This window comes from Camarhynchus parvulus, chromosome 9 (genome assembly GCF_901933205.1).
Source record: "Camarhynchus parvulus chromosome 9, STF_HiC, whole genome shotgun sequence".
NCBI lineage: Eukaryota > Metazoa > Chordata > Aves > Passeriformes > Thraupidae > Camarhynchus > Camarhynchus parvulus.
This window is the reverse complement of record NC_044579.1, coordinates 6,735,084-6,761,654: the sequence shown is the minus strand read 5'-3', so window position 1 is coordinate 6,761,654 and position 26,571 is coordinate 6,735,084. Positions and strand designations below refer to the sequence as shown.

At 42.0% G+C, this 26,571-nt stretch overlaps 1 protein-coding gene across 2 annotated transcripts in view; it reads right to left on the bottom strand.

Moving 5' to 3' along the window:
• Window positions 1-26,571, bottom strand: part of USP13 (ubiquitin specific peptidase 13) — a 50,389-nt gene that overhangs the window by 12,716 nt on the left and 11,102 nt on the right. For both annotated transcript variants that reach the window (XM_030954706.1, XM_030954705.1), the window contains exons 3-12: window positions 24,077-24,137; window positions 14,965-15,086; window positions 14,411-14,553; window positions 14,021-14,205; window positions 9,023-9,117; window positions 7,211-7,398; window positions 5,665-5,736; window positions 5,313-5,406; window positions 2,061-2,186; window positions 14-167 (exon numbers count right to left, since the gene is read on the bottom strand). In XM_030954706.1, coding sequence (XP_030810566.1) covers window positions 14-167; window positions 2,061-2,186; window positions 5,313-5,406; window positions 5,665-5,736; window positions 7,211-7,398; window positions 9,023-9,117; window positions 14,021-14,205; window positions 14,411-14,553; window positions 14,965-15,086; window positions 24,077-24,137 — 1,240 coding nt within the window. The remainder of the gene's footprint in view (window positions 1-13; window positions 168-2,060; window positions 2,187-5,312; window positions 5,407-5,664; window positions 5,737-7,210; window positions 7,399-9,022; window positions 9,118-14,020; window positions 14,206-14,410; window positions 14,554-14,964; window positions 15,087-24,076; window positions 24,138-26,571) is intronic.

Genomic DNA, 26,571 nt, shown 5'->3' with positions numbered 1-26,571 from the left:
TTTGCCCCTTTACCTTTGTTGGTGGCTGCCTCCATGGCCACAGGGAGCTGCATGATGTAGTCCACCCTGTCGGTGTAGCGCACCTTCCTGGACTGGCAGCACTGCGTGCGCTCCTCCACCAGGAACCGGAAAACATCGCTGGGGTTCTCCGAGCCCACGGGGTTCCTCTGAAAGGAACAGCACACCAAGTCACTCCTGTGCCTCTTGGAACCCTGGCTGCTGAGGATTTTGGACTTTCTGTGCTGACAGACACTGACCCCCAAGGGAACACGGCATTTGACCTGAAGCCATCATAGACAAAGTTCCAAAACTGAATGATAGAACTGAGATTATGAGTGTGTCATTTGATTAGAAGTGTGTAATATCACATAGCAGAAAACCTAGAGTTTAAGGTTTTAGAATGTAGTAATATATTTAAAGCAAAATGAAAGTTTTAAAGCAGAAGCTAGTCCCTCTTCTTGACCTTCTTCTTCACCTTCTTCTCCATACATGTAAGTAGTATTGAGCAATTAGATTAAAAATGTGCATTTCAGAGCATGAGTAGTTAGTTACTAGCTTAAAAATAAAAAATAATTTAGGTGTAATTTCTTAATTAGACAGCTTATCCTTAAAAAGCCTTGTAGAGAAAAAGATACAACTTCATTTTTACCTTGTTAGAGAGAAATACTGTAAAACTCACAACTTGTAAGACTATGATATAGGTAAGAACTAATAAAAATCTGAGTCCAAACAAGAAATACCATCTCACAATTTAATCCCAATCTTAGCAGAGAAAGGAAGCAAAAGAACCCACATGTGGTGATCACTAAAATGACCAGAAAACCCAAAGGCTGCTGGTTGTTTTAAGGCAAGCACAAAGACACTGATCAGGCAGCTCAGCTGACATTGGATTGTGTGCAGTGCTCTGGCCCCTACAGAGAAAACCACCAAAATCCACAAGTTCTGCACTCACAGCAGCACCTTTCTACACACAGAACTTGCAGGGCATGTTCCTGAGAACAAGATCCTGACTGAGTCAAGGTGAACAGAAGGTGGGAAGGTGGCAAGTTACAGTAAAGACAGAAAGCTCAGATAAATAACATGGAGCATCCTCTCAGCAAATAGAATTGCTTCTACCACTCTGAATATGCACTGAAACAGAACAAGCAACTTGTAGTTCATTATCCAGATGGGAATGTCATGCAAATAATATACCTCCTCTTTGTTGTTCATGTTAATGCCTGTTATCAGGCAAGAAACAGAAAAGTCTCTTCTAACCACCCTATAATCAGTACATGCATTTAGGGATGTGGAACATTATGCATACAAATGTGAGTAACTTCATCTAGAGACTGAACACATGAATAAATAGCCTTGATTCTTGGGGAAAATGGGAAACGAGGGAGGAAGGGTAGACAAGAAATGCTTTACATCAAAACTGCATGTATTTGTAAATTCCTTTTCAGAAAGACAGCATTAAAATTCACAGTATGATTCCTTTACACACAGCACTGAGCTGGAGCTTGGTGGAACTAAGGCTTTATACAGAAATATTCCACTGATAAACAGCCACTCTGCTTTCAGCAGGGGAATCCTTCCTCCCATGAGTCAATAACATACAGCTGGGATTTGTAAAACAGCTGGACAGGGTAATTAATTTGCTCCCAACAATTATATGAACCTGGAACAATAACAATAATAATCATAATACCCAATTCATTGATATTCTCTGGCACACTTCAATATGATAAACAAGAACAGCAATTTAAAGGGTCACATATGTTTATGAATCTTACAGCCTGTACAGTGAAGCTTGACCTCTTTATATTTGTTAGCAGCACCACTGACCCTGCTCATGGCCATGCAAGAGTCTGAAGTAAAGAAGAGGAAGCATTAAGGAAGCCAATGTTTCTAAAACAAAATACATTGAAATTTACTCCCACCTTCTACATATCTAAGGCTAAAAATAATATAACTAAGATACGAGCCACTCATGTAACAGTTTTGGCTTCATTGTCTAATATAACCAGAATATTAGAAGCACCATAAGAAATAAGAAGCAGCAATTCAGGTTTTCTCACCTCTACTAGATTTATAAGATGTAGGAAAAATTCCTGTGCATCTTGTTGTCTATTAGAGGAAAATTCTGGGTGGCCTTTACTTATAAAAGCCTTGAACATTCGAGGAGATATTCCATTGTGTTGAGGCTAAATGAAAGAGAGAAAAAACATTTAAAAAGGGATTGTTATTCAATCATGAACCAAATATCTCAAAGTTACTCCACTAAATCTATCTGTGGCCCATTTCTGGCACTGGAGGAATGATAGCTTCCATTTCACATATTTTCCATTTTAATAAATATGGGAAGGGTCCTGAAACAAGATTTGAGGGGGTTTTAGAATATGTTTTATAGCTTAGTTCCTGCAGAACTCACTCTACCTGTCCTTTGGCAATTGGCATTTTAAAGAGATTACTGGAGGTTTTTAAAGGTTAGTAGTTTTCAGAAAGGCTGAAAGCCCACATTGTTATATAACATTTGATATTGCTTTCAGAACCCTGTGCCAGAGCATTGAAGCACTTTGGTGTACCAGCTGGCAGCTTTCCTCAGGACAAAACCTTTCCAGAGAGATGTGCAGAACCAAGCAGAGAACATCTAATGTGTGCAGCATGCATTCCCAGGCAAGTTTTTAAGAGCAGACTTTGCAATTTGCAATTTGCAGGTGTTGGTCATGTTGAAAAACCACAACTTACTGCCTTTGGCCATTCAGTTACATCTGAGCAAACTGCCCTAAATTAGAAAATCTCTGGCTTCCAAGACAGTCCTGGTTTTGACTTTCTAATCCTTTATACCACTTTAAGAACCTCTCCAACCATTCCAGATCCTCAAGACAACACTAGCTGTTATGCCTTTCAAATAACATTTTTGAAGGGGTCAGAATCTATTACTCAGATTTGCCCTCACCATCCATAAAACCAAATAATTTTCTGGACAATCCAAGCAAAAGTATAACCTTTAGGAGCTCTCAGAGGCTGTTAAAAACTCAGCCAATTTCATTCCTTACTACACTTGCACTGTCATATGAATATAAAAATAGAAAAAGCAGCATGAAATGGAGGCCATATAAAATACACACTGGAAGAGTAAATTATTTTTCTTTGTTTTACCAGGGTGCAGTATTCCTAAACCCACTGAAATCAGAAGCAGATTCTCATTTTTAAATGCTTTTTCAATTCTTGGCAGTAGACCACCAACCACATCAGGCTAAGATGATCCCTAAAGGCTCCCATCAAGAGACAGAGTCTCTGTATTGCTTGGACAGAGAGATGCTCTGGGGATCTCTGCATCCTGGGTTAGGTACTGCTTCAGTGTCCTCAACTGCCTTTCATCAAAACTGGGACTGGGGAGATAAGTGCATAAAGCAGCTCTCATTGCAACATCTCAGGCTTCTTCCTGTGCCAGAAGCAGGAATGTGGCACACTGCTGTACAATGCTGTTTAATGCACTGAGTTTGGAATCAAGCCTTGCTTCCACCCATACACTTTGTACTCAGCCCCTTGAGCAGGAAGAAGAGGAGCATGCCATGTGTGACAGTCTGCAAAAAAAAGGATTGAATCTTGCAATCTCACCTCAAGGACAATAAAAGGGGGGAAAAAAATCACAGAAGAAATGTTAAAACTCAAAGCAGAAAATCAAGCCCTGGCTGATGACCCTTTAGGCATTCATCCTCTTTTAAATCCTAAAGTGGGTCCAAGGAAAATGCTGCCATTTCCAGGCTAAACTTCTGTGGTGAAAAATTTCAACTCCACAGCACCATGAATATTTACTGAATACCTGGCATGCTTTCCCCATCAAGAGTTGCAAAACAGTTTAGCTAAATATAGATTGTGCTGGACCACTGCAGATCTCATATGAATGCTTTTACAGGCAACAACTCCCCAAAACTTTGGATGAATTCCAAAGGCTCAGAAAGATTGAGAACTTCTTTGCATGTAGAAGGGGAAAAAAAATAAAGGAATAAAAGTTAAATGAATAATTGATATTATAGACACAAAGCAGAAGCACTTGAAAACTTCTAAGGCCTAAAATGCTAAACAAATAAAAGAAAAAAAAAGCATCCTCAACCCGGAAAAAACATAGATTTGTATTCCAAGAGTGAAGGAATAGAGAAAATATCTATGTCTGACTTTTTCTGTAAATAAATCATCAATACAAGAAGCAAAGAAAGCTGTAAAAGCTGTTTCAAATTCTAATACATGCTCTGAGCTGCTTGATAAGGATGCTTCATGCATGTAACTTCAGCTTCATTAAACTGAACTAATGAACACAAGTACTGTTAAATGTCAGTAGAAGCCCACTACAACCTGACAGAGTTTCATCCCATCTGTCATTAAAGAGTTCTCAATATCTCATCTAATAGTGGCTGCTGAGCTAAACAAGGAGGTGCAGATTTATTCTAAGGATTCAGATCCCTGAACTTCCAACCCAATATCTTCCAGTCACATTCCTGTTTAGGAAAGCAGGTCAGTCAGTACATATAACTCAATGTATGGAGTTTACTGACATCTGTCCCACTATTCCTTTGCCCCAGTGTTGATTAGCCTTGAACTTTATTTAATGGGAACAAGCAGGATTCATTTGCTCTCCAAAACAACGAATTGCCACTGTACGAAGCAAGTACTTGGAGATATGTGACTGCCAGGTCATGCAAACCACTCTGTACCAGATGCTCTGTCTGTCCAAAATCTTATTGGCATTCTGATTTCAGGAGAAATTCCTATGTCAATAATTGATAGACGAAGGTAGAGGAAAATATCTCTTTCTGTGGCAACCACCACCATCCCTCAGTGGCAGAAGCATGCATTACTCTGTGGCTCTGCAGGGCCCCTCCATCTCCAAAGCCCCCAGCACCACTTAATCTTGCATTACCTTCTCCCGAAATCAAGTGGAGTATTGTCAGACACTCCCTGGAAACAATTCTTTAGCTCTTTATACTTTCAGTAATTTAAAGAGGGTTTAGAATTTTGCTTCCAGGACTCTCTGCACAACATTGTTGTTGTTGTTGTTGTTCCTCAGAGAAGATAAACACTGGTTGCAAGTTGTGTGAACATTTGCACTCATCACTGGAGCAGCAGAACCAGTGCTTGCTTTGATGCCCTGCACAAATAGTGCCTGACTAATTTATCCCTGACTTAGTAATCTTCACATTCCACCTTGCTAAGCATCCCATCCATGCTGGACCCACACGTGTTCCTCAAAGCCCAGCACCTGTTCCCTTTGCTCAGGATATCACTTTTACCTAGTTACCAGTGGCTGTACAAACTCAGGCAAATACCTTGTGTTCTTCTTTCATCACCTGCTCAATGAGCTCAGATTTCATGGGTGGCTTAGAGTATTGGCCTGAAAGGAGGCCGTGTCCCAGTTTAGCCCTGTAAGGAAGAAAGTGGAGGGGTGGAAACAAACATGTGAGAAAAACAGAAAATGCTTACTTCAAGCAAAAAAGTGAAGTTTACTGCTTTTGACTCATTTATGAACCATCATTACCTGCAACTAAGTGGTCAAATCTCCAATGTCCCTGTGCCATATCTAACTTCTGACCTCATGAAAAGGTGTTCTTTCGCTCCACCATTAAACCATTTAGATGCTATTTAACCTGACCAAGTAAATAACTGAGAAATGTCACTTACATCTGAGTATTGAAATCTTGTGTTGGATCAAGAGGGGAGTAGTCAAATATTCGTGGAAGGTTTCCCACATACCTGGGCAGCAAGAACAAAGCAGAAACATTCAAATATTGCAGCTTAATGATTCAATCTACCCTCAATGAGTGCTTCTGTCATGCAAAAATAATAGTAAAGAAATTAAGAAATGGACATTAAGGTTTTACTTGGAAGCGTCTAGCTATAAAGAATATTGCTGTGTTGCTCATCTGGAATTTACATTCTATTCCTTAATCTTGCAAAAGCTGCAGGATGGTGTTGGTCAAAACCACAGAGCTGAGCTGAGAACCAGTGTACTTTTTACTCCCAACCAATCAAGTAAATTCAGGTTTGTATCAGGACAAAAATATGTTAAAAGAACGTTTCTATTGAGTTTCACAAGAGAAGTAATTCTGATAACATTGAGGGAAGCATTGCTCCAGCCAGTCTGTTGGAAAGTGAAGCACTCAGCAGCATTCTCTGAGCATGGCTGCCCTGGAGCACAGGAAAAAACAGGCTGGGTAGGTATGGCTGTGGTGCTGGTCCCTCTCTCATCAAAGATCTCCACTATTTTGATGACACTAAGTCCTCAAGGTAACTCCCATGACCATGTCGTGGAAAATTATCTTCTTTAATAAAGTCCATTTTGATATTTTTCAACAGTGGAGGTAGAAGAGCTGGCACTTAATGAACCCACAGACTGTACTCCACATGGCTAACAAAGAAAATAAACACAGGTTTTCTCCCTCTTCTTCTCCAGAAGGCAATTTCTAACATGAAAACCTGGGAGGTTTTCCAAAATCTAAAAGCTTCACTTCCAGCACATACACTGGTGCTGCTTTGGAAAGAAAGGGCACTCCGAATTTTATTTCAAACCATGGACTGTCCTTTATAAAAAGGCTTCTCTCCTTGGAATTACGTGTTCAGCTTTGATCAGTCAGCAGTACTTCATATTTTTCTGTTGTGCTTTTGTCCTTTTACGCTCTTAATTATTCAGTGGAAGAATACATTTACACTATTCTTGCCACTATTTTTTTTAATTTTAATTAAAATATGCCTCTGATAGCTTCCCCCTTAGCCAGACCTGCATGCAACAGGTGCAGTGTTTTTCACTAGCATGGATCAATATCAACATGTTTGCGGCCAGTTTTTGGCACAAATCACACAGAACGACTCCTGGCACGGGCCAGTACAAACCCCTTAATGTCATATTGATGATGCCCAGGTAAGCAGAGATATGTGCATCTGTATATAAAAAGCAGAGACTCAGACATCAAATATCCAAGGTGGCAAATGATTTCCCACCACTGAAGCTGAGACAGTTTGTTTTTATTTTGAAGGCAGATTGGGTTTTGTGTTCCAGCCTTTTCCAGAACAGACCAAAACAGGCACTAAATCCTTCAAGCAGCCACTGGACTGACTAAAAGAGACCTGTTTGCAGGTGAGACAAAAAATAAACCACCATTTTTCTTAGAAAAACAACGAATTGATGAATGTAGCAGCTAGTGACAAGAGGTAGTTTGGAGCTACTTACGCTCGCTGGAACTCTGGGATGCTGAAAATGGCTTGCATGACAGCATTGAGGTAGCAGCTATTCCCCAGGTTCTTCATGCCAGTGTATCCTGGGCCATACATGGGCTTGAGTTTCACACCAGCTTCCTGAATCACTTCCCATTCTGAGACTCTTGGCTTTATGTCATTATCTCTTAGCCCGTTGTCTGTCTGAAAGCAACAAGATTTTCATCTTAGTCTCTTTAAATTCTGCCATAGTTATGCTGCTGCCACCAACTTTGTGAGCTATACTCCAAGAAATGAAGAGCCAAATCAATGGGCAAGGGGAGGTAAATCCTGCATGTAGAGGGAGATGAGGGTCAGAAAGCCAGCAGTTTGTTCCTCCAATACACCCTCAGCTCTTTAGCACAGCCACTGGCACTGAGTGCTCCCAGTCGTGACCTCAGTCCCAGCTGGGAGCTTCACTTCTCTCAGGCCTGTGACCTCAGCCCCAGCATCAAACACTGCCTTTGTCCAGGTTTCCTGTTCCATTTGTAATGGTCAGGAATAGCTGCTGCTGTAGAAGCTGCTCGTAACAAACCACATGAAAAGCAGCAGATCCAAGAACTCTTCCCTTCTTTCAAATGGTAAAAGCCAATAATTTGTGACACTGAAGTTTCTCCCCTTTAGACTCAGCCTTCAGCCTGTAGGTGCAGGTCACCATAGTGTCATTTACTGCTGGCACTGCTCTGTCACTTCTCAAAGAATTGTACAGACCAAAGACCAGAGGTGAAACCTTTGCAACAGCTAAGACTAGGTTTTCAAGGCTCCTGAGTAAAGCAGGCTTTTCAGAATTATTTGGATAAAAGAAACTTTTTATTCGTGATCCTGGCAAGGACATTAGTACACCAAAATCATTATTAGTATCATGAAGACTTTTGAAAACACAGTTTAACTCTTCTCTATCATTTAAATTAATATAATTTTCTCACCACTTGGACAATGAAATACACTTAACCAGTAGTAGGATTCTTCCTTTTTAACATTCTCATGTGCTAGGAAATGATACTAGGTTATATGCTTGGGTTAAAAAAATAAAACAAAAAAACAACAAACCGAACCAAACAAAAAACCAACACAACCACAAAAACCACACCTGCCTTTATAAGCAAATATTAAGGAAAAATATTAAATTATAAGGAAATCTTATTCTGATTTCCTACACCATTTAAAGAGAACTGGAATCAACATCCACTAAAACACAAGTTATTAAAAGCACTTCTTTACTAATACAGACACACACAGAGAATTCTTTTTTCCCCAGTCCCTTTCTAGCATGTCACACCTTTGACCATGCTGTTTTCTAGACTTGAAAGTATTTTTCTAATTTTCTAATTATTTATTGACAAAACCTAAACTGAAATTTACATAAATAACTTTCAGCCACTTTTTAATTTACCATTGCTTAGCTTCTTTTTGCTTATGAATTGCGTCTGTTTACACATTCAACAGGCTTTCCTTCACTCACTGTAATTAAATATTCCAGACATTCTTCTCTAATTGAATGAGATTTTTCATCTTTAAGACAAAGGGTACGTCACACAGGAAAAGTGAAAAATGCAAACTAAAGGTATCTATTTCAGAAGGGAATTTCTGGATTTGAGAGCAATGATTTACTCAGAACTCTGACAGTAACTCCCAAATTAGCTGGCTGAACTTTACAAAACTGAATACTGTCATAACAGTCTGAAGGAATCACAAATAAGCTACAGGTGTCATTCTTCTCCTGTTTCTCTCCCACCCCCAAGTGAACAAAGAAGTGAACAACAAGCTAAATAAAAGATGGATTTCCTACCACTTGCATCTGCAGCATATCAATTCCAAAGTGTGCCAAGTGTTTTGCTATATGTGGATCTAAAACCGGCTCCTCTTCATCAAAGGAATAGACATCTGCAAAAGCAGAGAGAAACCAGTGAGCCCCAGTATCAAATGTGATCCCTTCTCCTTGTTTACCAGCACTGCATTCTCAGCACAGGGCTGCCCATCCAAAATGCCTTGTTCATGTTCTCCAGGTTTGGTTCTGGCCAGCAGAGAAGTGCACAGACAAACACACAGCTCGGCAAATATCTGAACACAATCACCTCAAGCACTTTCCTCAAAAGAAATTATATGCCTCCACAGCATTAAAACCTAAAAACACTTCTAGGGATCATAGTATTTCCTCTCCCCAAAATAAGCAATTTGTAGGGAAAGCAAGGAACAGCCAGCCCACATTTTGAACATGACAACAAGAGACTATGAATTTCTGTAGAGCTACTGGATACAGACAGTGAGTATATCACACCAACTCACTATTGGCAATAGCATTTTAATTTTTAGTACAGTTTAAGAAATCCACTTTGGCCCTTTTCACATAGAGATGGAGGAAGAACAGAGAAATTCTTTATTAGAATAAGGAGGATTGGACTTCCAAGACTAATCTAACCTTCTGGTTAGGGAGAAAGGCTGATTTTCTGAGTGAGGTGTCTTGCTTTATTGTATGGGGGATTTAGATTTCTCTTCTCTATGACAGATCTTTATGGCCTTAAGGAAAAGCTCATAAACATTCTGGAAGGGCAAAGTCCAGATTTTGAAGGGAAGCAGTATGTCTAATAATGATATTTTCAATATGAAACCAAATATAAAAAATCCAAGAGAAGAACAAAAAAATTGAGAGTAAAAACATCCTTTTTTAGAGTTTACCCATCAAGTCCTATAATGACACTGAGTTCAGAGCAGGTTTCACGTGCATGAACAAATAACAATAAAGCTGTAGGCATCATACAAGGCTAGAAGTTGTAAGAGATGCACTGGTAAGACTTGAACAGGCTTTCCAGCTTTTCTCTGATCAGGTCCCTACCTCTGTAGTCAATGACTGCTTTGGTGTCTCCTCATACCAAAATCCAGTGTGCAATCCCTCATACCAAAATCCCCCGTGCAACCTCGCTGCATTTCCCTCAAGCACGTTCCCTCCATGCCCAGCAGCTTCTCACAGCAACCTTGCTCCATAAGACCAGACCTAGGCTGGCAGAGAAAGCTTAGCCAGGAGAAAGGAAGAGAAGCAAACTCAGGAGGAGATAGCAGGAGCACAGATGAAGGCTGTTCACAGCACAAATATCACTTCTGGAAGCTCCTCACCCCAGCCTCTCCTGGCAGCTGCAGACCCTGGCTCTGACTCAGCCCACCCCTTTAACAAAAGGCAATGGTCTTTTTGACCCAAAAGACCTCTCTTTGAGGTCTGCTAGTACCAAACCCACACTCAAATGATAGACTGAAGGTTAGCCAAGAACTCAAACACTAACTTTTAACATTGACCGGCGCTATGGAAAACCTCTCTGAGCAGGGAGCTGTGCTTTGAGCTGTGCTGCCTGCAGGTGCCCCACTAACATCGGTGCCCGTGACCTTTGTGGCATGTGCGTGGCTCTGGCTGCCCATCTGCTGGAATTCCACTGTGTGGTAGCAAATGCACCCAGAAGACATGACTGTTCATCCACACACATGGCATCACAACGTTCCCATAGCATTCTGCTGAGGTCACAGCACAGCCAGAGGATCCCAAAAAGTTCAAACCCCTCATGGAGTGAGATTACACAGCAACAGAGCTTGAGTGACTGCTTGCAATGTGGAAGCTTTTGATATTGTTTTCCTTCTGCTCTGGCAACTGCAGAGAGCAAATCACCTGGGACTACTGGCCCAGAGCAGCAGGAGTGGAGCACGAGACTAACATTATGCTCAAGCCCAGCTCATGCCTTAATTCAGTGCTTTCTGCTGTGTAGCTTAAATTCATGGGAAAAAGACAGAATTCACTTGTTTCAAAAAATCAAAGGCAGAAGATAAGAGCTGCCAAACACAGGTGTGCAATGCTGTCACACAGACTGGTAGATGAGGAATGTAGACAAGTCAGCAAATGTGACATGCAAGAACCTGGTGTCATTAGAGTGAGAAAAGAGAAAAAGGGAGGAGTGGAAGGGGGAAAACCCCACCAAGATAAATCTGAGACAGGCAACACAGAATATTATTAAACGGAGAAAAAAATCATGGAACATGCTGAGTTGGAAGGACCCATCAGTACCATCCAGTCCAACTCCTGACCCTGTGCAGGATGCACAAAGAATCCCACCACAGACCTGAGAGTGTTGCCCAAACACACCTTGAACTCAGGCTTGGTGCTGTAACCAGTTCCCTGGGGAGATTTTTCCAGTACCCAACCATCGCCTGGGTGGAAAACTTCTTCTTGATAATAATATTTTCCTGATAATAGTCTTTATGATTAATATTATTTTAAGAAAATAAAAACGTTGATGCTACTTGACTTCACTCTCTTCCACAGCTCAAGATTTACATCTGTTCTGACCATTCACACATCTCTCCTTTTTACTTAGATGGTAACAGGCAATGGTAACACTGTCCCTAAAGAAAGAAGTGGCTCAGGATCCCCCCAAAAGTATCTGACAACTGCTAAGATCAGCATTCACAAACCAGCTCCTTCAAGCACCAATCACAAGGGGTTTGCCACTGCCAGTGCCCAACTCCATGCTCCAATCTATTCCAAACAAGCAACCTCACAGTGACTGGAAATAAAATCCAGTGGCACTGTCAAGAGAGGCAGCAGGCAGCACAGCCTGCCCAGTGCTCAGCCTACTGAGGAAAACAACCTTTTTGACTCCCTGGTGTGTCCTGTCCAAGGTACAAGAGTGGAAGAGAAGCTTGGTTCAGCCTCTGCCCTGATCCCGGATGTGTCTGCTGACAGAGTGCTACAAAATGGGGCCAACACCTCAGGAACCTTTCACAGTGTACACAGCACAGATTTCTCAGGGCAAGACAAAGAGCTCTCCTCTGTGTACACATGAGGTGAGTGTCAGTGCAATAGTGGCACCACCTCCTTCTCCTTCCTACTGCTGTGAAAAAGGAATAAATTATGTCAGGGCAGGGACCAGTGCTTATTACTCCTGTACCATCACCCCTTCACCTTTAACCCAGGGAAGCAAAAACAGACAGATTTTGTGTCACCATCAGCCACAGATGAGCCTTCCTGAAGCTCATCTATCACCCAGCCCCATCGAGGGGTTATGAGTACTACCGAAATACAGATCAGAGACAGAATAATTACTGAGAAGGAACAAGGAAGGCTGGGGGAGGGAAGACTTTTCTATAGGGAAACCAAGTAAACATCATCCAGAAGAACAAAGGTCTGTGGAGAACAGCTGGTGCCTCTCATTCAGAGGGAAGGATGACAGCCTGTCCTTTGTTATCCCAAAGGCCACATAAGAGAGGAAGCAGCTGATCAGTGGGAGGCACAAGGACAGAAGCCGTAAGGAAACAAGTATTGCTGCTAAAGATGGGAAAGAAAAGAAAAAATTCTGAAAAAAACCCACTACAGAATATCTTGTTTGTTTTGTAGATGCAGTTGAAAGCTACAGCTGGGCAAATCCTAAACACCTTCAATAAATGAGAGATTTGGAGAGAAATCATCCAAGGCCAGGCTCATGCAAGGAAATAAGATTCCATCTGGGAAAGAAAAAAAATGGTTTTTGCTTAGTGTTTTTGTGGCACAGCTGGTTGAATCTGACTACAGTTGCCTTTCCTCAAACTGAATAGGACTTAGAAAAGCTCTGAACTGATGCTTGTTAAAAAAAGGGGCTGCTCTAAACAGCAATTTTTCATTTCTGTAGTCATAGGCACTAAAGCCAAAATATAATCATGCTATGTGTTCTTCCATTTTTACTTCTCCACGCAGCTGCAACAAAAGATCTCTTTGCTTATGACTTTTTCAGCTCCTCATGTTTTTATTCCATCTAATCCTCACACACCATAATCCCCTCTGCAACAACACTGCAGAACATCACACTTGGAGAATATGCAAACAAGGATACAGCTACAGCTTTTTTCCCCTCTCAAGATCATCACACATTTTACAAACTAGCATCACAGCAGCCCCATGAAGATGAGTGTTCATTAGACTATTTCAGCAACATTTTGTTCAACAAGGAAAAAGAGGAGTTTCCGCTATGATTAAAAAACCCATGCATGCTGTTACAAACAGACTTTTAAATTTAAAAAGCTCATTACCCTGCTGTTGTTTCTTTGTCACAAAAAAATGAACCATTTGTCCTCGGAAATGTAGCAGAACCAAAAAATATTGTTTCTCCAGAGTCTGTTGTTGCAGACTAATACCATTATCATGTTATAAGCCTAGTATTATGCAAATACTCCAAAAATATTTATAGAAAATATAAAATGAGCAGATAAAACAGGTATGGGCTTTCTCAGAATGGAGGGCGTGTCACTCCCTTTAAACCTGATCAACATTCACAAACTCACAGAGCTTCCTTCCATATTGCAAATCAATGACGACTCCGACACTGGTGAGGGAGAGAGAATAATGCACCTGACTCCACGGATATCAGAAGGCTAATTAATTACTTTATTATACTATATTATTCTATACATCTAAAACTGGATCTGCCAAGCACTCAGCCCTGCACACACTGCACTGAATCTCGTGACTGTCAGCTGACACACACACACTCTTGGCCCTGATTGGCCAAGGAAACAAAACACCATCACTTTGGATAAACAATCTCCATATTGCATTCTGCTTTTGCACAAACACAGGCACAGCAAATGATAAGAATTGTGGTTTTTTTCTCTGAGGTTGAGAGAACGTGAATCCCAGAAATATTCTTGGGAAGACATGCTACACTTCCACACTCAAACACTTGCACTAGAAGCACAAACCCAGCTGGTAACAGACACACACAGTCAGCCGCATGCACAGGGAGGTACTTCATGTCAGAACAAGCCCCGTGCTGACCTGCTCCATCAGGAGTGATGGTTCCCAGCTTCACAGCCAGGGGATAGCCTGTGTCCCTGTAGTGCTCCACGGCGTGGCCGTTGCCCCCGCTGCCATCGAAGAACCACTTCCCGCAGAGCACGGAGCCGTCGCTCAGGTTCAGCCACAGGTTCTCCCGCAGGTCACACTTGGAGCACTTCCAACCACTGCCACACACAACAGGGAGAAACAGCAGCAGTCTGTAAGGCAGGAGCCAGCTCTGTATCTCCCATGATGGCAGGTCAAACCAACCCACACACCCAGCCCAGCCCAGAGTCACGCAAGGGAACCGTGGGTTGAGTTCCTGCGTTTAGTTCAGCTACCCTCGACTGAATTAGAGAGCCTACAGTGAACAAACCTTGTTGCCCTCACCTGGGGGGTATTCTAACACCATTGTCTAACTGTACAAGTGTTTTAGCATGTTTAGATGCCTGCAGCTCTTCTTCCCAGGAGTCAGGTTCCTGCTTCCTGTAGGGTGATTTTGCACTGAGCAGTGCATCACAAGCTATCGTCACCTGGAAGACAAATGGATGTCAGTCAAGGCCTGACACGACTCAGTGACTGGACAGAACCTGGCATTCAGCCTATTGCTAACCACATACAGAACTGCTTATCAGTAGGACTATTTATATACTCAAATATGGATCTAATCTTTTAGACTGTCGTCATTATTTTAGCAGGAGAGTAAGCACGTGTGCTATGTGAGCTTCCCTAGGACAAGCTGGCACCATAATAAGGGAAAAAACATAGGAGACAGAAGAAACAAAAGTAAAGATCACTTTTTTGAATGACTGAGACTCTATTATAGCTGGTAAAGAATAATCTTTACGTCCAAACAAGCGCTGCACATAAGAAAACAAGACACCATCTTGACAAAAACAGAAACAGGAGACAATTCCTATGACCACTTCCACACACCCACTGACCAGTGCTGGTAGCTCTTCTATGTTGGGTAATGAGATTTCATAGTGATCAGGAAAGATAACAAGTTTTGCTTCATCCTCATATTCAAAGTCATCACTGTTGAGATCACTGCTTATCTCCAGATCTGGAAAACAAGATAGGCAAGGTTAGGAGATTGTCCCATGATCCAGGTTCCAAAACTGTGACAGGGGTACCACTATAAACATTGCTTGCCTGCCATCAGCCAGTGGTTTCTCTAGCTAGAAATATTTGTGAAACCCTGATCTAAACTGAAATCTCACCATCCTTCAAGAGAATGTTCTGAGGACCAAAATCTCCACTTAATGCCATCCCCAATCACAGATACATTTGGTTTGGCCTCTCTGCAAGCAGTGTGCTGTTGCAGACATTGCATTCTGCAAAGCAGCAAACAAAATTCTGCTCCTTTTGGACAAAATCAGGATACCATGCTGCTGTGCCTTTTACCCAGAATCTTGAAATGCTATAAAGCATGGAGACCAGGTCGCACTACACATGCCCAAAATGCAGAGGACAAATAAAAAGAGCACCTCATATTTTCCAGATCACAGACCTGTCTGAAACGTGCTGTGGCTCCCATCCATCTTGAACCTGTGGCCTTTCCTCCCATAAAGATGCCCATGGCTGGAAGTATTCCTGTGTCTCATCCATAGTCTCCAATAGCTACAGCATGTACAGTAACACCAGCAATATCCCTCTCTTGCTAACTCCACTCCTTAATCAGGGTAACTATCTGTTTAAAAAGCACTCATTAGCTACTAAAGCTTTCCTTTGAAGATCTAGCCTTCCACAGTGTTTGCGTACATTTTCCTTACAGTGTAAGAATGACTTCTTTTCTTAAATACGAGCCTTGATCAAGCAACATCAGCTAAAATGTTTGCCCAGAAATATGTGGACCCATAGAAAAGCAGGAGGGTATACTGGGAATTAAATGGCTAGTATCTATTTCTCTAGCTGCATGAAAAAATATTAATTACTTATCACATAGTGACAAGACTGAGTAAAACCTTGTTCTGTTCTTCCTATGACAAATGAAAAAGTGAAAAAACATGCATGTGTCAGAAATTTTGCAAGATTCAACTGCAAGAATTGCCCAGGCAACAATGGGATCTTCTGGATCCTTCTTCCACTGGACATGTGGGATCCACTGTATTCTGATGTACCAGTCACTGACAGAATAAGGTTCAACCAAAAGAAGAGATGTGTGAGCAGTAGCCAAAGCTGGCTCTTAATTCCCTCCTAGTACAAGCAGATGCTTAATGAGTCACTCGATCCTAAACGAGCATTGGCAGCAACCACTGCACCCTGGGAATGCCTGAAATCTCAAATGTATGTTTGGGACAGAGGTGAGGATGACAGAAGCCAGATTCAGAAAACTGAGCTCCCAGAGAGCAGTAACAGACTGAGCAACCCAAATGATAAAACAAGTATCAAAATATATTTTAGCTTGACCTGGAAAGAACAGCTCTTGAGAGGAACATCAACTCTTGGCTCACCTGCTGCACCAGCCAGTCCTGAGGTGACAGCACCCGCTGTCGGTGACTTTCAGCAACATGAACTCTTTCTCACCAGCAACCAAAAGAGCCCTTTCTCATCAGCTCAACATAGACACAAAAGCAAGAACACTGTCTCACACTGAAAGCATGACATTTTTAGAGAACGTATTCATTCATTACTAATTCCCCAAATCACACCATTTTCATAATGATCCCTCACTTTACTACAGGCTTCCTTCTCAGTTTGTATTACAGTCCTGTGCTTGATACAGGAGTTAATCTCCACAGCTGCAGTTTTTAACAGATCTTTTGTTCTGTGGAACAAGGAAACTGAGGATCTCCAAGGTGATGGTGCATACAGCAATGCATCTCAGGGGATTTTCACTTAATGCCAGAAATTTGATGGTGGCCAGCACAACAAAGTCAAAAGTACTGACCATCTCCTAGGAGAGAGGTTCCGCAGGGAGGATAAAAGCTCAGGTTTGGAGGCAATGAACTGTGGCCACACAGTGCCTCAGCCACCAGAGGGAACCTGGCACCAGCTCACAGCGGCCACTGGGCTCTGGGGACTGTGTGACACCCAGTGATCTTCACTGCCTTGTGCTCTAGACATTAACTTAAAGCACCTGCAGACCCCTTGTAGAAACAGCAATAATATAGTTTCCTGTGTTCAAAATTCAGACAGACACTGCAGCTCATCTCCCCAGCCAGACAGCAGCCAAACAGCAGAAACTCAGTGCTGCTGGCCTGACCTGCATCTGAACCAGTGATCCAGGGATGAAAGACAGAGGATCCTATTAGCAATCATCTGTTGTCATCTAAGGACTTCACATGCTTAGAGCACCAGCCTCCTGTGTGCAATGGGCAGGGAAGGGAATTTCCTTTTTACTGCTCAGGCTTCATGCCATTCATACCAGCAGAAAACACTGTCCCATCAGCATGGGACTCTTTCTGCCTGATACACCAACATGGCAGCATTCACTTGTTATTTTAAAGGATGCACAAAGCTTCATAACAGTCCTGGGAAAAAACATGAGGATTTAAATCTCTCCTTTTGAAGGTGACCACCTAAAACTGGTACACTTCCACCCAACACCTACTCCCTCTGACTAGGAATTAAAAGGCACTGCCTTATCACTCTGAAGGCAGTTTCTCAGGGTGCAGGTCCAGTACACAAGAGTGCAATGGACTTCTAAGGTCACAGGCTGAAATCTCTCCATACAGAGTAGGTGGCCATATAAACTAATCCCTTTTAGGGACACTCAGAAGGACTCCTTAGTGATGTCAGCTGAAAACACCCAGATCACCCCTCAAATTTTTAAATCTTGGCTTGAGAGACATAGCTGTTAAGTTTGGTAAGAAATTGTATCTGCATTATATTTTCTGTGCCTGTGCAAGGGCCAGCAAGGCTAAGAAAGCATGAGGGCAGAAGTAACAAAAACAGATGACTGTGACTTTAGAAGGCAATGGAGTCCACACTAAATGTGGACAGAATTTGACCCTGAAGCCACTGGGCATCATGTGCAGTCTGCAAGTAGTTTTTAGGGCAGAATTTTAGAGAGGACTAAGAGTAACTACAGGAAAGAGGAGTAGGGTGAAACCTACATGCAAAAGGAGCGTATTTGATTAAAAATTACTCTACCACTAAAGACATGGAAAAGCATGAACTTGCAAGCACTATACTTCATCCAAAGTTATTTCTTGATCAAGGATATCTTCCAAGATGCACTGTGAGTACAAGGCAAAAGAAAAGGCTTTACTGAGTTCTGAGACTGAGCCGCAAGACAACCAGCCAGTCTGTAATCCTTCCAAGGAGTGACAGTTTGATGGTCAAGTTCCACAGGACATTGTTTCCCTTCCAGTGGAGTAACACCTTTCTGGTGCCTCCTGAGAGCCTCAGCTCGGCTCTTTGGCCACCAAAACCAAATATCCACAGGTTGTCAGTGTTGTGTTGGGAGGGCAGGCATAGCAAAGGAGCAGACACCTCAAAGCAGAGGCTCAACTGGCGCTGATATTTTGGGTGAGTGGTCAGTAGAGTAAATTTACTGCACCTCACAAGGCATCACTGAGCGACGGTGAGAATGTGCTGCTGCTGAACTGACTGAAAACAGCAGCTGGGAGAGACACTACTGCAATGTAAACCAACCCAGCAGAGGGGAAGAGGAGGAGTGGATGTGTCCAGATCAGATTTAGACAAGTTACCAACTGACTGCACTAATAATAGGGGTATAAAAGACTCCAGACAGGACCCCCAAAGAGGATTTCCTGTGCATGTGAATGTGTGTGCGTGTGAAAGGGAATGTAAACGTGAAAATTGAATGAGGGTGTTGACTAGCAAGTCTACAACTAATTTTGAAACCCTAGAAAGACATCTTAGGAATCTGGGCTTGATCCTGCTCTCGCTGAAAGCAATGGACAAATTCATATTGACTTGGGAGACCTGGGTCTTTAAATCAAATTATTTCTTCCTGCCTCTAAATAACAGTGAATTGCATCAGCAGCACTTTGCAAACTACAAGCTACTCAGTTAATTTGTTTTCAGGCATTTCTTTTGTTTTACTCAGTTAATTTGTTTTGAATATTAGCTTCATCAGATGAATTATAAAACAGAAGAATTTATTTTTAATTTTTTTTTCCAGCTATAATATTTTCCTTTGCAGAAAAATGAAAAGTAAAACTTTCTACAAGGATCATTTGGCTGATTCACTACTTGTAAAGAACATTCAAATTGCCTGCTACATCTCCAAAGCATTTTTTTGTTGGTCCTATTACCAGATAAGACCTCATCCTTTCTAGGATAGTCACATGTTAAACAAGCAGAATTAAACCATAAAAATTCAAATTCAGAACTGTGTTTGACAGCAGCCTTAGCCTGCATTAATCTAGTCTAATTTTCACAGTTCTACTCAAACCAGCAAACTATTAAGAATCAGTTAGTGTAAGTATCTGCTCACCACCGTGTACTCAATTCAAGCATACATGGCAAAGCTAAAAAGCAACAGCTGATCAGTTCTACTGCTGCTGGGGAATATCCACTCTTTTACTGGGCTAAACTGCAAAAATATTGTCAGAAAATACTTAGGTTCCTCTACATCACAACTTTTCATTCACGGGTACAGATACTCTATCTCTGCTTACTCACATAAATATAAACTTTAACCACTCAGGGTAAAAGCCCTCTTTGGAAAGCTCTCCAAACAAAAACATCCTTACTGCAAACAGGGTTCTGCTCCTGGGAGAACAAAGTGAAGCTGTGGGCAAATCGAGTACAGCCACTCTTAGGAGTGGTCTTTACACTTGGAAACTGTAGCCATGAGCCCATCCTCTGCCATCAGCAGGGAGGTGCTATCCAGGAAAAGCTCAGCAAGTTTACAAGTTCTCCCAGACTCTTCAAGTGGAAGTTTTCCTTTCCAAGGTGTCCTGAGACCTGCTGAGTGTCACAGATACTCTCCCCAGCAGCAATCACAGATCTGCTGACAGAGCTGTTCATCTGAGGACTTCAAAACACTTTTAATTGATGGTCTGAGTTAGCCCTGACTTTGCTCAAAACAGAGCTGCCACAGCTTGCTGCAGTGGCAGATGATGCTCTGGTAACCAATCTGAGACAGGACATCTGTCAAGGGACAAGTTTTATGACAGTCACTCTGCCAGGTCTGTATAATCAGGAGTCCAGGCTCTGGCATGGACCAACAGATGCTGAGGAGGGAACCAGAACCAGGCAAAAGTGGGGTGATTCCTCCCTCAATGAAGAGTTCAAATATTTACCTGAGCTGTTTTGTTTGCTGAGGGCGAGGGGGCATGGTGTTTGCTGGTTGGTTTTGGAGAAGGAAATAGGGGGAGATACTGCGTGTAGATGCAGTTTTGCTACTCAAAAGAGAGGTTTGCTTTATAAATATAATATGATTTGATATAAATGATAGAGAACAAAATATAAAGTGTTGCTTTACTGGTGCTCCATTTAAATCTCCCACTGCTGCTGACAATTGAGCTGATGTTTCAGAGAATCATCTGCCCCATCTCTCTCTCAGAACCACCTTTCTGAGCAGCAACAGCAACTGGGACCACATCCCTGTGCACACACACTCCAAGCACCTCTCTTGTACTCTTTGCATCTTTCAACTACTTCATCTATTATCTAGTTACTCAGTAACACCTTAAAAATCACTTTTAGATTTAACTCTATGTAATTTTAAATCAACCAGAAAACTCAGTTTCTTCAGTTTTCAATCCCTTTCCAGACTATTTACATTGCATTAATTCTTCATCATTAGAACATTCTGAAAGACTCTAACTCCTGGGATAATATGTTCAGGGGGACTCTGCTGGTAATTATGGTAAAAACTGGACCTCCAATCCCTTCAGCACAAGAATCTTCCCCCTAATTCTGCTACCCCTTTTGTCCAGAAGTTCATAAGGATGATCACGGTACATCCCATTAACTGAGTTTTTCTTATTCACACAAAAGGCACTAAGACAGACAGTCTGCTTTAAATATCACCCCAAATTCCCTGAAACACTGCACAGCCTGAGCTGAAGTTGTCATGTCCACGCTGTCTAGCAACACTTAAACCAGCCAGATTAAAGGCAGTTCATACATTTCAATAAACAACGCTGTTATGCTTCCTGATTACACAGAACACTCACAGCCAACACCCTCCAGCCTTCTCCAAAGAAAACCAAACTAAAACATGCCCAGAACCTGATGCACATGTGCACAGGCACACACACTTTGCTGTGAATCTTTCCATGTTTAGGGAAAGATAAACATTGCAGCTGACTGGCCCAAGCAGCCTGTGTTTCTATTGCATTTACTAGATAGCAGCAGTGCTAGAAAGTAATCAGTGAGCATCCAAAAGATGTTTTCCTAATACTAAGGAGATTGAAAAGGGTTTAGTATCTTTAATAGTTTTACATCAAAGAGGATTATAACAAGCAATGTAACAAATGCCCAAACTGGATTGACTTTGTACACAAAGCTTAAAGCTCTGGGCCTTCAGGGAACTATTGATAGACATGTAGGAACAGAGGGATGCTGGAGCTAGCCACTGATCCTTGTCTGATTTCTTCTGCCAGGGCAGGCTCTACCTGGCAGGTCACATACCTGGGCTGTACCAGCCAGGATAAATTCACCATGGGCCAGCAATGTACCCTTGTGTGCTCTAAGAAGGCCAGAGGTATCCTGGGGGCATTAAGAACAGCGTGGCCAGCAGATCAAAAGGAAGATCATCCTCCTCCTCTACTCTGCCCTGGTGGGGCTGCACCCGGAGTATTCCATCCGTTCTGGGCTCCCCAGCCCAAGGAAGACAGGGAATGCAGAGGGTCCAGTGGGGGGCTAAAAAGATCATTAGGGGACTGAAGCATCTCTCTGATGGGGACAAGATGGGCCTGTTTAGCCTGGAAAAGAGACTGAGAGGGGATCTTATCAGGGCACAGAATATCTTCAGGGCAGCTCTCAAGATGATGGGGCCAGATTCTCTCCAGCAGTGCCCAGTGACAGGACAAAGCATAACAGGCACAAAGTGAAACAGAGGAAGTTACATCTAAATATGAAGAAAAGCTTCTTTATTTTGAGGGTGACAGAGCACTGGAACAGGCTGCCAGGAGAGCTCATGGAGGGTCCTTCTCTGGAGATATTAAAATATGCCTGGATAGGATTGTGTGCAGCCTGTTCTACATGAACCTGCTCCAGCAGGGTATCAGACTCGATTTGCAGAGGTCCCTTCCAACCCCAACCTTTCTGTGATAGTGCCCAAGGTCACAAGGAAAAAGAATTAAAACAACCTGTTTAGATGAGATTGGCAGTTCTGAACCAATGAAAAATATGTTGGATTAAGGAATAAGACACCAAATTTTGCTAACCACCTCTGCTGCTGTCACATGCAAAATGATCAAATCAGTTATCCCTCTGTGCTTTTGTTTCCCCAGCTGTGAACAAGGACAGGAACAATTCTTTGTTCTTTGCTTTAAGCAGAGCCAAAACCAGTAACATCTGCTGATCCAAAGAAGTGGACACAATGCATTTGGAAGCATGGAAGTACTGCCTCCAGGGACAGAGCAGACCTGGTAGTAGTTCACTCCCAGCCAGCAGAGGCTGCAATGAAGGCTGCAGTGGAACAACAGACCAGATGAGACACATTTTCAAAAGTGCATTAGATTCCAGAAGTGCTGGATGAAATGGTGATAGATTTATGTCCTAAACCCACCCCAGTGAAACTGCACTGCCCTCAGGAGCTCCCTCGGAACTGCTGCTCAAGACCTACTCAGAGGGAACAAAGTGCTCATGCACAAGGGTGGAATTTGAGGATTTCAACATGGCACATCAGAGACCCTCCGCTAGTACCATCTGTGCTGGCACACCTCAGTGACAAGAGCCTTCAGGTGTATGCAGAAGATCAGCAAGAACAAAATTTGAATGCGCTTTTGTACTTTGTATTCACACTCACATTGCTAACACTGTACAACCACTGCTGCACTGCAGCCAGCTTTGTTTCTGAACCAATTATTCTATCAGCATTCAGTGAAAATCATGATTTTCAATGTAAACTGGCAGTAAATGGCATTTAGAGCAGCATCTGTGATGTAACAGTCTCTTCCTACAAGTTTAACTTTTTTATGACTCATTTTCAGTCATTTTTCTTTCTCAGCCCTCCTTGCAAGACTTACTTACATTAACAACAACAACTTAATCAACCACAATCTGTAAAGGCCTCTTAGGGACACATTCCACAGATCAAAGCAATTCCAGCAGAAGGTCATTCTATTGTTTCTCTTTAGCCATAAGAGTTGGCAATTGTAAAGAAAACATTTCACCTTTTCGTTACCTGAAGAAAAATTCACTATTCACTATTAATACAGAGACAATAAATAATAGATGAATTGGAGAAACACCACAAGCTGTGGGAGAAGAGAGAATCCAGGCTTTTCATCACATTCTCCTCATCCATATTTATGAGTCCCTCAGGTTTTCTGGGTAATCTGAATAAATGGATTTTGGATGATATGGGCATGGTAAGAAAACTGCTTTCCATGAAGCAAGGGAATAGAACTGTGGACATAACAGAATTAGAGATGCTCATGGTGTATGTGCAGTTGTATTCATTACAGGAGAGACCACAACACCACTGAAGAACATTTACCTGTGTTACAAGTTTAAAATGGAAACAACCCTTCCTATGACCAGCTGCTGAGCAAGACAGAGCCACACTGAGGCCCTAATATACCTAAACATTAAGTATGGACCAACATTCTAATAAAAGGGTGCTTTTTGGAAATTCCAGAAAGAGAGAATGGACAGAATTACTAAAAACGTGCCTTTCAAAGCCTAGGCTGTTTTAGAATAGTTGAGGATCTATTTTACATTAAAATGTTTCATGTATATATACACACATCTTCCAGTATGCACCAAAATGGTTAAGAACTACTTATTTGCCTGGAAAACCTTTAAAATCTAGAACCAGAAGTTAAAAAGAAAACCAAAACAAACAGCAGGAAATGAAAACCCAAAAGGAGCCCCAGAGCCAGACACAATGGTGGGCAGAACCCAAGTCCACATGCAGACAGGGTCAGAAAAGGACTGTGTGAAAGCAGCTGCTCACAATACCTAAAAATAGCTTAGCATTCCTCCTTTTTGGTAAAGCTCCACCAGATGCTCCTGGTACCTTCTGGAAAGAGAGAAAGAAACAATTAAAAATCCATCAAGTGAGACAACAGTAAATCTGCATCAACCCCTCCATCAAACCACAGTCCTCGGTGAGCAAGGATGTAAATGCTCTTTGCTCTCCTCTGACTCTGGGACTCATCAGTGCCCAGCACCCCACAGAGAGAGGGAGCCTCCACCTGAGTCCTTCACTCTTGCCTTGCTGGCAATTGATCAGAGGCTGTCCCACAGCCACCACGGGTGGCAGCTGCTCTGTCACCAAGGCAGAGACACCCAGCACCTCTCAAACCTCTCTCCACTAGACCCTCAGCAGTATTTCTTAATGACTAAAGCTGAGTTAGAGAGAAGAAAAGGCTATTATCTGCATAAAGGATTCAACCCTTCAGAACTGATTCCAGTAGGACCATTTGGCTTTGATCTGTTAGTTAGGTTCATTTTCTTCTATCCAGAAAAAAATGCCTTTTCCATCAGGATCTACACCTGCTTCCATTAATCCAAGTTACCACCATGTTTTCTAAATATTAGAAAGTATGGAGGAAATCCGACAACACTCAAGCAATTGTTTAGTGGGGGATTTGACTGTTTTTTTTAATTTAAGCACCATAGCAGAAAACAGTACCTTTCAAATGAGATTAAGTTTCACTATTTTTCCAGTTCAGAATACCTCAGACTACAAGGGAAAACACAACTGAGGGAATGTCAAAGCCAGTGCACTCACTCCTTAAGCTGTTTATTAAACAGCACCGTTAAATCAAATTAAATCAAAAAAGCCTCTGTGGCTATTTGGTGCCAACATGATGCATGATGTAGTGTGTAATGTTAGTGTCACTGGCAAGGTTGTTAGGCAACTTTTTTTTTTTTTAATAATAGTATTGGGATACAACAGGTGGAGAGAAAGCAGCCAAGAACCTGTCAGCCCACAGGGAAAGCTCATGCTTGCCTCTGCCCCTTCGCAGGCAAAAGGGTCACATATTTTGGGTGGTTCCCTTCACCATGTAAATTAAAGCTTTGGCCTCAGCAAACTGCTTTAATCATCAGTGGGGTCTTATACATCACAGGAAAATTTTCCATTCTTAGAAAGAGCAGATGCTGACAAACACCCCTTGGCTGCATTTAAGAACAGAATCCATTATCCACATAAAAAAGCCCTAGGGAAAATCAGGGTTGCAACTCCAGCAGTTCAAATAGAAATAAAAATTCCTCAATGAACTGAAAAAAGCATGCAGAATATTTCTTTCTTTAATGCTACTGGAATTTAACAAGTAGGAAGGTAGTAGCCAGGAATCTATTTTAAATGTATTTTAAATCTTTTTTTAAAAGCAGCAGCAAGAAACAACATAACCCAATTGCAAATACATTATGAATAAATTACACATTCTCCAAGGACTGTATTTCCAGAACTAAAAAAAATGTTTTTTCCAATACTAGGAAACTCCAGCTGAATTCTGATGTCACCAAGTGTGATATTGTGAAAGTTATGAAGACTAGAGATTGCAAAGAGAAAGAATTCACATGGAGTGCTTATATTTAACTCAGGCTGACAATGATTTCAGCTTGATTTTTCCAAATAAAAATACATCAGAATCAAAGCTGCTCAATACTCCTGAAACACCCACAACCTGACAGTCTTTTTCTTACCTTGTCAGAAATCACTGAAAACATTCTCCATTCACAAACCCTTTTTTTTTTTCTAACAGATGTGACACACCCAACAAATAGGAGTGACATGAGGCATCAGCAGTGACACTAAATTCCATTTGTGATGCTCCTTGGACAAGGTGACATTGCAGCCTGTTCTGCTGTCTCTCACTTTTTATAACACCATCATCCCTGGATAGCATCCAGAAACCTATCCCTGCAGGAAATCTTTGTGCTTTTCTGCCCAGGGTTTTCAACAGGGCTGAGGTATCACTACAGCACCAAGCTGAAGCTCTGCCTGGAAATGAACAGCACCCAGGCAGTTGTATAAAGTCATACACTACAAAGAGGCTGATTTAAAAATCCTGATGAATGTAACACTATGGAAAAGGAAAAATAAAAATCAATTTCCTTTATTCAGCTAAGAATTTTACCAGAGGGTACTCCACAACTTGTGCCCATGTCTGATGATTCAGCAGAGGCCTCTGGTGCTGAGCTGCCACGGGCAGATGCTCCAGCTCTACTTGAGCCAGCAGGCTGAAGATGTGACCCTTATTTTCTAATTGAATTGTGACAAAATACACAAATGACATTTATTCCAAACATCTTGGGAAGCAACCTGGGATTTCTGTAGCAATGCAGAGCATTCTGCAAGGATGATGCCAAGGGAACCACAGGCAGGAATAGCAGCCTCACTATAAGAATCTTAAGATAGCACATCCAATGCCTTTGGCTTTACTGTATCCTACACCATTAAAAGCTTGGCTTCCAAAACCAAAACCACGATGCAGCATGTGCCA